This window comes from Geotrypetes seraphini, chromosome 15 (assembly GCF_902459505.1).
Source record: "Geotrypetes seraphini chromosome 15, aGeoSer1.1, whole genome shotgun sequence".
Classification (NCBI taxonomy): domain Eukaryota; kingdom Metazoa; phylum Chordata; class Amphibia; order Gymnophiona; family Dermophiidae; genus Geotrypetes; species Geotrypetes seraphini.
Genome location: NC_047098.1, coordinates 16,108,066 through 16,120,582, shown reverse-complemented (window position 1 = coordinate 16,120,582; position 12,517 = coordinate 16,108,066). Strand labels below are relative to the sequence as shown.

General features: G+C 41.2%; 1 protein-coding gene across 13 annotated transcripts in view; it reads left to right on the top strand.

Moving 5' to 3' along the window:
• The window catches only part of PRDM16 (PR/SET domain 16), an 888,295-nt gene that overhangs the window by 840,346 nt on the left and 35,432 nt on the right, over positions 1–12,517 (top strand). For all 13 annotated transcript variants that reach the window (XM_033921997.1, XM_033921996.1, XM_033921992.1 and 10 more), the window contains 2 exons: positions 2,767–2,936; positions 4,871–4,948. In XM_033921997.1, coding sequence (XP_033777888.1) covers positions 2,767–2,936; positions 4,871–4,948 — 248 coding nt within the window. The remainder of the gene's footprint in view (positions 1–2,766; positions 2,937–4,870; positions 4,949–12,517) is intronic.

Sequence of the window (12,517 nt, the reverse complement as noted above, 5' to 3'; positions counted from 1 at the left end):
ACTGTCTTGCGCTCTGTCCTACCGTTTTATCAGCCAATGCGCACGTTGCGATCCATGGGCAGAACGTGTCTGGTGGTGCCCTCTTTGAGTTATGTAAAGTCATCAGGAAGTCGCAGGGCCATGTTTTCTGTGTAGGGCCCAGCCTGTTGGAACGCGGTCCCCTTGGAGTTAAGACTAGCCCCTACTTTGTTGCAATTTTGCAAAAGTTTGAAAACAGCCTTATTTGAATGTTATTTTGTTTAGTGAGATAACCTGTTTGGGGAGAGGTCTGCATGATTTGATTTTTACTGTTGTAGATTCTGATTTTGTTTATGTCATGTGTGAGATTGTAGGTCTGTATTCGTTGTCTAGTTTTATTCCTATTTTATTATGTATGTAAAGTAGGTACCTGCTTAATATTGTTGGATGCATGGGCTATAAATATTTTAAATAAATTTTAATAAGGATAATTCAAGTTCTTTGCTGATTCATAAAGCATAGGTGCTTAAAGTGAATGGAATCTCCGTACCTGAAGGCCATGTTGGGAAAACTTTCTATACTTAATAGGTACTATAATGTCTGTAGGTCATTTCGTATTGAGTGCCCCTAGAACTAACCTTCTGCTCCTAGTCCAAGGTGTAAATGCCACAGGACTCAAGGACTCGTGAGGATGAGATGTCCATGAATTCATGAATACGGGTCCATGAATACGGGTCCATGAATACGGGTGTGAAGTTCAAAGTTCACTTTCTTGATCGTAGCACTGCGAGGACTCGAAGACTCGACACTGACAGTGTTTCGGCATCTGTGCCTTTGTCAAGAGTCTCAATGGCTGGTAGGTCTATCACATAAATAGAGCATTCGATACAGGTCAGATTTAGAAGTGAAATATCTGGTGTCCAAAGCGAAGCTGAGGGTCACGAGTGAAAAGGACTGCCATTGCTGTGGCTTGCTAGTTCACTGGGTTTTTTTTCACTTTCCTGTTGAGAGTCAAGTCCACTTGGATACCTAGAAATAAAAGGTTAAAAAGTAATTTATAGGTTATATTGTTTTAGAGGATTAACATCATACATTTGCAACCAGGTGAATCCTGAAAGTCATTGAAGCCTTTGCTGCCTTTACATCCTTCTTCCTGGAGCCTACTCAACTAGGGCCAAGGTACAGTACGATTTCCTATGGTTGAAGGAGCTGCATTCGTCCTTCTCTAGAGTTATATTGGATACTGTCATGAAAAGGAGAACTTGGCACAGAGGCTGGTAGTGTTCCTTCAGAGGGCTTCAAGTACTAGGAGGAGAAGAACCAGGGCCAGATATTGAACCTGAGCTTCTCACTTGGCAGCAGAAAGTGGGAATTGATAAACCATTGGAATAGACTTGCCAAGTTTGTAATGTAAATTTTTTTAATTGGTAATAAAAAGAATTATAGATGCACAGTAGGCTGTGGCTAGCCAGAAGGCTCCAACTCCCTAGAACGGGGTGTCAAAGTCCCTCCTCGAGGGCTGCAATCCAGTCGGGTTTTCAGGATTACCCCAATGAATATGCATGAGATTTATTAGCATAGCATGAAAGCAGTGCATGCAAATAGATCTCATGCATATTCATTGGAGAAATCCTGAAAACCCGACTGGATTGCGGCCCTCGAGGAGGGACTTTGACACCCCTCCGCCTAGAAAACCAAGTCAATGTTAACTGGTTGGTGGTAGCAGGTCCGTCATCCAGCAAAGCCACAGGGACCTAGGTAGCCATATGTTTACCCGTCATACTAGTTTCTAGAACTGTTGAGGTTGTTTCTAAAGCTTGACAGTAAGTTATGGGGAGATAGGGAATTGATGTCAAATAAAAAATGGGAATTGCTACCTTCACCTACAATCCAAGAGCAAAAAAAGGAACAAGGCAAGTGCTAAAACTGACTTGGATGAGGCATGATATCATACAAGTGTTGATATCCTATAAGTGTTGATATCCTACAAGTATTGATATCCTACAAGTGTTGATATCCTACAAGTATTGATATCCTACAAGTGTTGATATCCTATAAGTGTTGATATCCTACAAGTATTGATATCCTATAAGTGTTGATATCCTACAAGTGTTGATATCCTACAAGTGTTGATATCCTATAAGTGTTGATATCCTACAAGTGTTGATATCCTACAAGTGTTGATATCCTACAAGTGTTGATATCCTACAAGTGTTCAACTTCTGTGACTCATATCGTAGCGTGATATATTGTAATTTGGCCACTGTGTTATGGACCAACTTTTGAAGCCTTTATAGATGTCAATCCACATGAGATCAGGGTATGAATCAACAAAGATACATCTTTGTCCTCTGCTAGCGATTTTGCAGAGCATTTCTTACGAAGCGCACGAAATGAGGATTTCACCATGAAAGCTATCTGGGACTCAAATGTGAGCTCAGAATCTAAGTATACCCTCAGGGCTTTCATTACAGATCTTAGCAGTAGATGGATGTGGATAATCATTAATTTCACTGAGAAACTGAAAAAGAGTCTAGGAAATACATTCGAGTAAGCTTGTAAATCAGGTTTTCTGTGCCATCAGTTCGCACGCTGATTATAAATAAATATTCATGTGTACATAAGTATGCATGCCACTAAAACTAATTATTTTTTTTTACTTAGGGAGTAGGAAGGAATGTTGTGATTAACTGATGGATAAGAAAATGCTGGACATGTTGCCTCTGACTTAACAAAATTAGATGATCTTGCTTCCCTAGAAACCTATCCATCGCAAAGTAAAATGACTTCCACTTTCTTGTACCACAGATGTCGGCGATAGAAACCATGACTGAAAAACTGGAAAGTTTTGCTGCACTGAAAGCAAGCACGGGAAGTTCCTTACAGCCCCTCCCACATCATCCTTTTAACTTCCGATCTCCGCCCCCGACGCTCTCAGATGCAATCCTGAGGAAAGGCAAAGAACGCTACACTTGCCGGTAAGCATCTATGAAGTTACCATTTCATTACTAATGGGATACTATCTAGAAATATAACCCTGAGTGGAGTAGAACGGGTACAAGTGGATCGACTTTTCACTCTGTCAAAAATTACAAAAACTAGGGGACACTCGATGAAGTTCCAGGAAAATACTTTTAAAACCAATAGGAGGAAATTTTTTTTCAGAATAGTTAAGCTCTGGAACGCATTGCCAGAGGTTGTGGTAAGAGCGGATAGCGTAGCTGGTTTTAAGAAAGGTTTGGACAAGTTCCTGGAGGAAAAGTCCATAGTCTGTTATTGAGAGAGACATGGGGGATGCCACTGCATGCCCTGGATCGGTAGTATGGAATGTTGCTACTCTCTGGGGTTCCGGAATTTTGCCATTCTTTAGGATTCTGAATGGAATGTTGCTACTCCTTGGGTTTTGGCCAGGTATTAGTGACCCGGATTGTCCACCATGAGAACTGGCTACTGGGCTTGATGGACCATTGGTTTACCCAGTAAGGCTATTCTTATGTTCTTTTGTAATTAAAATGCATTAAAAAATGCTGATCTACAAAGGGCTGCTGAAAGGTTTCAGCCCAGCCATGAAGTTTCATTGCTCTTCTTGGTTGGTCTGAGAGCTTTTCCGCGGCCCCTCGTATCGAGGCAGAAGGAAACAAATTGCACTCCATTCCCAATCCTCCATTAATTATGCACCGAGGGCCAAATGATGTAAGGGATTTTTCCAATTGTGTTGTCTATGGAAAAATGGTTAGTTCATCTGGACCTAAAAAGGCAAAGTGTTTTGCCCGTGAAAACTGTCCGTGGGTAACAGTTCATATGTGCTTGGGCAATGTATAGAATTGAATCCATGAACTGCAGAGATGGTCAAGGAGTGGAGAGAGCATGGGGATTGTAATAATGTGCACTTTTCATTATTAAAAACCATGCACATTGGATAGTTCTTTGTCTAATAGATGTTGGCACTGCCATCTAGAAGCAGGAACTTTAGATCATTTATTGTTTCATTGCCCATATATTATGAATTTTTGGAAATCAATTTGGGACCAAATTAATAATTTATTAGACAACCCAGTGGCATTATCCTATGATACTGTGATTTTTGGTATGGAAATGAGAGCAAAAAGTCAGATTTCTGCGAACAACAATAAATTGTTACTTATAATGACTGGGGTTGCCATTCAGCAAATTACATATAATTGAAAGGATTGGAAGAGGCTAAATTACAGTTTTTGGTGGAACTCTTTGTGCCATATCTATAAAATGGAAAGATTTATTGCAGTACAAAGAGGGTATTTCAAGAAATTTCAGGATGTGTGGAAACCATTAGCAAAATTTTGTAAGGATTAGTTGAAAATGTTTCCCTTTAATGTATCAATTAATTTGGGTAGGGTGAGGGATATTTTATTAATATGTTTTTTATATGATTATGGAATATATGGTAGGGAGGGGTGGGAAGGGGGAGGGATAAAAATTTATGTACTGTACAAATGATAGAATGTTAAATGATATATTTATTGTTAATGTGATTGAATATATATATACATTTAATGTAATTTTGAAAATGAATAAAGAATTAAAAAAAAAAAACCATGCACATTGCTTTAAGCAGGCACTAATCTATAAACATCATTTTATTTCTGTGTCATGAGCAAGGCAAGACCACCAGTGAGGTTTTGATTATGGGTGCAAACTCCACAGATAATGGTACCAAGGGAGTCAGCACCATCTTTTGCCATTTTTCATTTTTTATCAAATACCTAAGATGTTCTGATTGGAAACAAACATATTGATGCAACAGACCTAAGTAACTGAAATTCTGTAAATGGACAGCATAACTGCTAAATTAGGAGATTCTTAAAGGACATTGGTTAAAGTTGTTCAGTACCCAAAATGGTGTGTAATGCTTATTTCAACTTTCAAATCCTAGATACTGTGGCAAAATCTTTCCTCGGTCGGCCAATCTGACCAGGCATCTCCGGACACACACAGGGGAGCAACCGTACAGGTAACGGTCCTTAATGCCTGTTTCATCACTTCATACATGACATTACATAAGTATTTATGAGTCGCTAATATACCCCAATAAGGGATATATTATATAAGGGTATATTATATATATTATATAAGGGTATATTATATATATTATATAAGGGGTATATTATATATTATATAAGGGTATATTATATATATTATATAAGGGTATATTATATATCTTATATAAGGGGTATATTATATATATTATATAAGGGTATATTATATATATATATATATATATAAGGGATATATTAGGGTAATACCCCAATAAGAGTTCAGTGCGATTTCTAAATTAATAAGAGTCTGGCCACCTCTAGGAATTACAATCTTTCATTAAAGTAAAAACATGAAAATAAAAACATAGGCCCGCTCTTACAAAAATGCACAGTCGAGTAATGTGCAGCAAATGCTCCGACGGTCCGTTCAGTTCCTATGGGCATCGGGGCATTTACCGCGCCAGCCCGCACTGTCGGCTTTAGTAAAAGAGGGGGAGACAGAAAATCTGCTCATTTGTTGGACTGAAAAAGAAAGAGATATCTTGCAAACAAACAGATTTCAAACCTTTACAAAATCAGCTGTTGGTGTGAATGAGATATCTTTTGCAAAGGTGTGTTAGGGCCTTAACGCGCGGAATAGCGGACGCTAAATTGCCACGCGCGTTAGACCTTAACGCAGGCGGTAGTTTTTCAGATAGCACGCACTAATCCAGTGCGTGCGCTAAAAATTCTAGCACACCTTTGTAAAAGGAGCCCATAGGTCTTCGGGCCTCTACGGAAACTGTTATAAGAGGGGATAGTTCTTAATTGTATTGGAAGAGAGTTCCACCTTTTTGCTGCTAGATATGGAAAAGATATAGAGTATATTGTTTTATATTTAACACCTCTAGGATTCAGAAACCTCAGATGGTAGTTCTACTAAACTCGTCATATAGTCCTGGATTTCTCCATTGTTCCCTATTATAGCATAAAATTTTATTTCTATACCGCCCATGGGGTTAGATGTGGTTTACGATAATTATCTAAAGACCGTACACATGCAAACAAGTCTAGAACAGTGGTCTCCAACTCAAACCCTTTGCAGGGCCACATTTTGGATTTGTAGATATTTGGAGGGCCTCAGAGAAAAATAGTTAATGTCTTATTAAAGACATGGCAATTTTGCATGAGGTAAAACTCTTTATAGTTTATAAATCTTTCCTTTTGGCTAAGTCTTAATAATAATATTGTAATTTATGGCTAAAGAGACGTATGATCAAGAAACTGTTTTATTAAACATACCAAGGGCCTCAAAATAGTACCTGGCGGGCTGCGAGTTTGAGACCACTGAGTTAAGGGGAATAGTTCATCTGCTGACTGGGTTGGAGGGCAAAGGGGAGAACAGGACAATCAAGCCATTGTGACATCACTGATGAGGCTGGCTCTTATTGGTGGAATGATGCATTATGACATCACCATCTCAGCTCTGCTTCCCAAAGGCAAACAGGATGTCATGGTTACAGTAGAGATAGGACAGGATGAGCATCAGATACAACTACCATGGTGATGGGTACCAGCTGGAATCCTCAGCTATCCTTCATCCAGCGATAAGTGCATCATAATTACCATAGGGGCCCTTTCACTGAAGAGTGTTAAGCCCGTAACATGCAGTTGGCGCTCAAAGACAGGGAACCGCACCAACACGTTAAAGCATTTAATTTTGGCCAATCGGCAGCAATTAATGCCACTTAAGGGCTTTTTTTTGGTACTTAAGGTCCATTAGTGCCTGAACTAGATCGCTTGAAGGACTCTTCAACTTTAGGAAAGCAATAAGAACATATCTGATCACCTAACTCCCCCGCCCAGGACCAATAATTAGAATAAACTATTATTATTAAACCTACCTATTCAGCAAACAAGACCCGAATTGTCGTCTCCCCCCTCCCGACAATAACTCCCCGCCTCCCCACTCCGCCTCCCTCATGAGGCCTTCCCTTTTTCCCTACTTTCCACATCCTCTGTCTTGTTTCGATTAAAGCTGTAATTCTGATAAATAATTGTAAATCTGCCTGTCTATGCAGATCCTAATCTAATTTGATGTTAACCGCCTTGAACTTGCTGGGTATGGCGGTATATAAGAATAAACTATTATTATTATATTATTAATAGATGACAAAGAAATGTCATGTGGCTCGGAGCTTGTTTTTTCTTGACACTTTTGATTTCAATGAGGCAAATGCATCTAGTAAATGGGCACAGGTATAGGGAAACCAAGCCATTGTGACATCACCGATGAGGTTGGCTCTTAGGCATTGGCGGAATGAGGCATTATGACATCACAATACGAGGGACCGTTGAAAAGTTCTCAACTCAACCAAGAAGAGAATGAGGTGGAGACATGAAACTTACAAGTTATTCCACCCCTTTCTTGACACTCTTCGTTTCATTTCAATATCATTGAAACGAAACGTGTGAAATAACTTGTAAGTTTCATGGGTCCACCTCGTTCTCTTCTTGGTTGGGCTGAGAACTTTACAGCGTTCCCCTCGTACATTTGACAGTCATAGCCCAAATCTGCAAGAGCTTAAATATTAATAACAGGGGAAACAGAATGATTCACAGCAGCGTTCATGTGTTTAAACTCAAGTGCCCACATTCACAACGGGCAGACCAGTTTTTCTTCCAAAAATAAAGGAGCATGACAGCTTAGCAAAAGTTAGGAAAATAAAGATTTATTTGGTCTCTTCTCCCAGAAAATTAGCCATATGTGTGTGGAGGGGGTTTCTTTCTACCAGGAGGGTTGACTTCTGGACAATGTTGCATTGTAATAGCACCCCAGGGAGCGGCTGCTATGTTTATAGAGTGCTTTAATTATCATCGATTTTCTCGTGTGCTCTGAGAACTGTGATCCTCAGCGTCGGCAACAATAATTGTTTTGAAAGTTTGTTTTTGCAAAGGTCTGCTCTCGCTGGTTAAAGGAAGCTTTCTTCTTTTGGACTTTTTTTTTTTTCATGCAAGGCGACTACTTTATGGTTTTAAGTAGTTTTCAAGGTAGCAGTCACATTGAAACTCTAAACTCAAATGTATGTATGGAGGAAAATTTGCAAAGGTATTTAGCCAGATAAGTTTCCCTGATTGGCAATTGGTCCTCTTTCCCCCATCTCCCTCACCCGCATCCTCTCCATCTCAAGATTCTTTCCCCCGTCTCCCTCACCCGCATCCTCTCCACCTCAAGATTCTTTCCCCCGTCATCTATCAGTTAAATCACAAATTTTGATCAGGAATTGATTGATGTATATAAAGCGTTAGTTACAGATTGATAGATCAAGAAACCGAGTACACGATCAGTCTTGATCAAAATCACTGAATAACTGATAGATGATTGAACGTGACCGAAACGCTATATGAGTCGGAGGTGTGTTTTGACCTCAGCCGAACCCGCGAGACTGACTCACCGAACCCCTGGGGTTCGGTCGAACCCAGGGGGCAGACCTGATGGGCTATGGCCCTTATCTGCCGTCATCTTCTATGTTTCTATATAAACACAGAAAGGATAGATTACATTTTTTTAACGCATTGATCCTGATGAAAATTACAGGAATTAGGTAATGCACACACAATATACAAGGATCAGGATTCAAAAGTGCATGTAGCAAAGCTTTTAACTAGCTCGCCTCCCCTTTTACAAAGCCGGGCTAGTGGCCGCCGCACAGCATCGACCCCCGAATCCCTTTAAATCCCTATAGGCTTTGGAGCAGTTACCGCAACGGCTCGCCCTATACGGCTTCGTAAAAGAGGCCCTTAGTTAAGAGATTAGCTAGTTAAAGCCAACAGGTTAGCTAAACTTAACTTCCTAGCCCCTCTTTTACAAAGCCGCGTCAGGCTTTTTCATCGCCGGCCACGGCGGTATTAGCCCCGACGCTCATAGGAATTCTGTGAGCGTCGGAGCTAATGTTGTAAGGCTTATATAAGAGTCAGCTCCAGGAGCATACCTGGATGGATTTAGGATTTAACCGATCTGCTCCGGCAACACCAAGGCAGCTCTCCTGTCCAAAATCGAGGCAGGCAAATGTCGTCCAGCTAAATTTAAGATAAATTTGGCTGGAAATTCACCTAGTGTTTTTTTTTTTTTTTTTACTGAGGTGCGCTAACTGATTTAGCACGCCTTAATAAAAAGACCCCCTTACTGAGGAAAACTTTCCATTTATCTTTCCTACTCAACAGGGTCTTTATTATCATCAGAAGACCATGTGCTATGTATGTCCTTTTATTTGATTTTTTTTTTTCCAACATCAAGCCTCAGTTTCTTCAGAGACCACCCTCAAAATATGCACAAATAGTAATGCTTCCTTTATGAGAGGGGCATGAATGTTTTTATTTCAGCTGCTACAAATGACTGAGTTACTGCACTAACTTTTGGCCACCGGTGAGGAATAGTCATTTATGACTCATGGAAAGTAAATAAACTAAACTTGCTGAAATTATAATATACAGAGTTATGCACACTTTCGCCTGAACAGCGAACGGAATAAAAAGCAAAACTTTATGGCTTAGCAAAATCTCTTGCATCGATGCTTAACTGCTTCCCTTGTAGAGTGGTTAGAGCTGCAGGGAAATAACCATGGAAGACAAGGTTCAAATCCCACCGCTGCTCCTTAAGTCATTTAGGGCCAAATTCTCCAAATGGTGTCCTGAAGTGAGGCCGTCTAACGAACCAATCGGGATACACATTTAAAAAAAAAAAAAAAAAAACCCCGCAGGTGCCATTCTTAGGCACCTGCCTCATGCCTATGAAGGTGCATAGAGACAATACGGACACCTAAGGCCGGCATGGCTGTGGTTTGCGCTGGAAGTGGTCGTAGGCGTCTGTAGGCGTCCCTGTGCAACACCATAGGTACGAGACCGGCGCCAAAGGACTTCCAGTAGGTTTAAAATGTGAAGCACATTTCTTTATTGACAAAGCACTAACAGGTAAAAAAAGACTGAGCATTTGTGACCCCTGAAGCAGGTGGCTATCTGTCGAAACACAGGTGTGTCTACCTGTTGGTGCTTTGTCATTAAAGGAGTGTGCTTCACATTTTACACTTGCTGGAAGTCCTTTGGTCCACTCCTGCTTTTCTGAATCTACCCAATATTTAGAATGCCAGCATGAATATGCATATATGCACGCCTGCCTACTATTAACTCTCCTTTTCCCCCCTCTTAAATTCAATCAGTTTGTACCTCGCTTAATCTATTGTAAACCGCATAGAACTTAACGGTATTGCGGTATATAAACTGTTATTATTATTACATCTGAATGTTCACCAGTTTGATAGCTTTTTCTCTTACAGGTGATATATGAGGAAATGCTCATACGGGGCCTGATTCTCTTAACACGTGTCCCGATTGCAGGCGGCAGTAAGCATCCTACCGCCGTTTGGCAGCCAATTGGGACACACATTTTTTTTTATTGTGCCTGGACGGACATCTACACTGTAGGCATCTGTGGCGCATCTACAGAGATGCGTAAGGACGCTTAGGCACGCCCAAGGCATGGTTTTGCCCGGAATTGCCCTTGGGTGTGCTTCAGCCTCCCCACATGTCTCCGTAGGCGCGAGACAGATGCCTTAAACGCAGGCCTGCAAAATGCTGGCCTACATTTATGGTGTCCGTTCAGCTATGTAGACGCAATTCTCTTTTGGACGCCAATGAGTGATTGACAGGTGATCGGCGGCCGCCTCTTAGGCATCGGCCGTGATTGGCATCTTATAGAGAATCAGGCCCTCAGTATATGCCAATATTCCACCCAAGCGCTATTATTTTAGTACATGAAATCTGCAAGAGCGCATAGTTTGCAGGTGGTCATACACGGGAGCAGTGAATACAGAAAGTTATGCGCATATCACCGGAACGTAGGCATTAATTGGTGCTAATTGACCTTAATTTGTAGTTACATGTTAAAAATTAAATAAGGCGTGGTTCAGCATGGAGAAACAGTATGTAATGAGAATGAAATTTCTTCTTCAACGACCTTGATATATCGTCAACGTATAAAATGGGATACTAGAGATCGTTGTTTTATGTTAATATGTTTTACAGTTAATTTTATGAATGTTTACTGCTGGAAACCACTTAGAAATTAAGCGGTCTATAAATGTTTTAAATAAATATCTACCCTGTTAAGCTAGCATTTCTGTAAAGTAGGCAATTATGTTCCTTTATAGAATAGTCTCCTACCAGACATCTTCGGGGCATCTACTTTAAGATATAGAATCCCCGCCTGTGTTCCGTTTATCTACTATGTTAATTGCAAGGCGCCAACTTTACAAAATTATTGAGGAGTTTAGCTTTGGGGGTGCTCAAGTACCCGCCGAGCTGCTGCTTTGCAAAGGCGTACTTTGTGCCCATTCCTCACCTCATTCCACACTCTGTAGTTAATGTAGAAAGTAGCTCAGTCAAAATGTCAGTCTGTCACTTTAATTGTTTGTGCAGCTGGGCACCAACGAGGCGTGCTAACTTCCATGTTGGGCCGCCGCATGAGCGGACTGTTGGGCACGATGGACCTCAGGTCTGACCCAGCAGAGGCATTGCTTATGTTCTTAATTCCTTGATGCACTTTAGTAAAAGATCCCCTTACACCGCAGCCCTCTGGGATCAGGAAAATACCTCCTATACCTGAATGCATCTCCCCCCTGGGTTATTAATGAAATGGGTGACATCATCTAAATAAACCCACAAGTGGAATGCAGCATGCCTAACGTCCCATTTTGAGGAAAAAAATAAATGGTCACATCTGCTCATTTTTAGGTAATAACATTGTAGATATCTTTCTTTCTCTCTCCCTGCCCCCCTCTTCTGTCTTTCTTTCTCTCTCTCTCTCTCTCTCTCTCTCTCTCCCTGCCTCCTCTTTTTTTTCTTTCTCCCTGCCCCCTTTCTTTCTTTCTCTCTTTCTCTCTCCCTGCCCCCCTCTTCTGTCTTTCTTTCTCTCTCTCTCTCCCTCCCTGCTTCCTTTTTTTTCTTTCTCCCAGCCCCCCCCCCACCGCCACTGCCACTGATTTCTCCAAGCCACTGCTACCGATTTCTTCCTGCTTCCCAGACGCAGCAACAGACCAGGTGCGTGCAGTGACTTTACAAGCAGTGGGCTCACAAGCCTTCCTCCGACATCAATTCTGATGTTGGAGAGGAAGTTCCGGGCCAGCCAAGCAGCGATTGGCTGGCCTGGAACTTCCTCTCCGATGTCAGAATTGACGTCGGGGGGGGGGGGGGGAAGGCTTCTGGGCCCACCGCTTGTAAAGTCGCATCCTGTTGTCCCCAAGCACAGCAGCTTTTTTTGAAAATTGTTATAGTGGGTTGCTCTCTTTCTGAAAACGGGACATTTCGGCATCCCGAAACTGTGCTTAGAGACAACAGGATAGGCTACCTAAAAAGGGGATGGTCCCATTCAAAACGTATGGTGGTATGGTCACGTTAAGCATGCCTAAACTCAGTTTCATTTTCTATTGGAGGAAACAAAACAAAAAAAAAAAAAAAAATGCAAGTGGTTTGTTTTAAATTAACATATCTCTAACAAGGGGGGGGAAAGT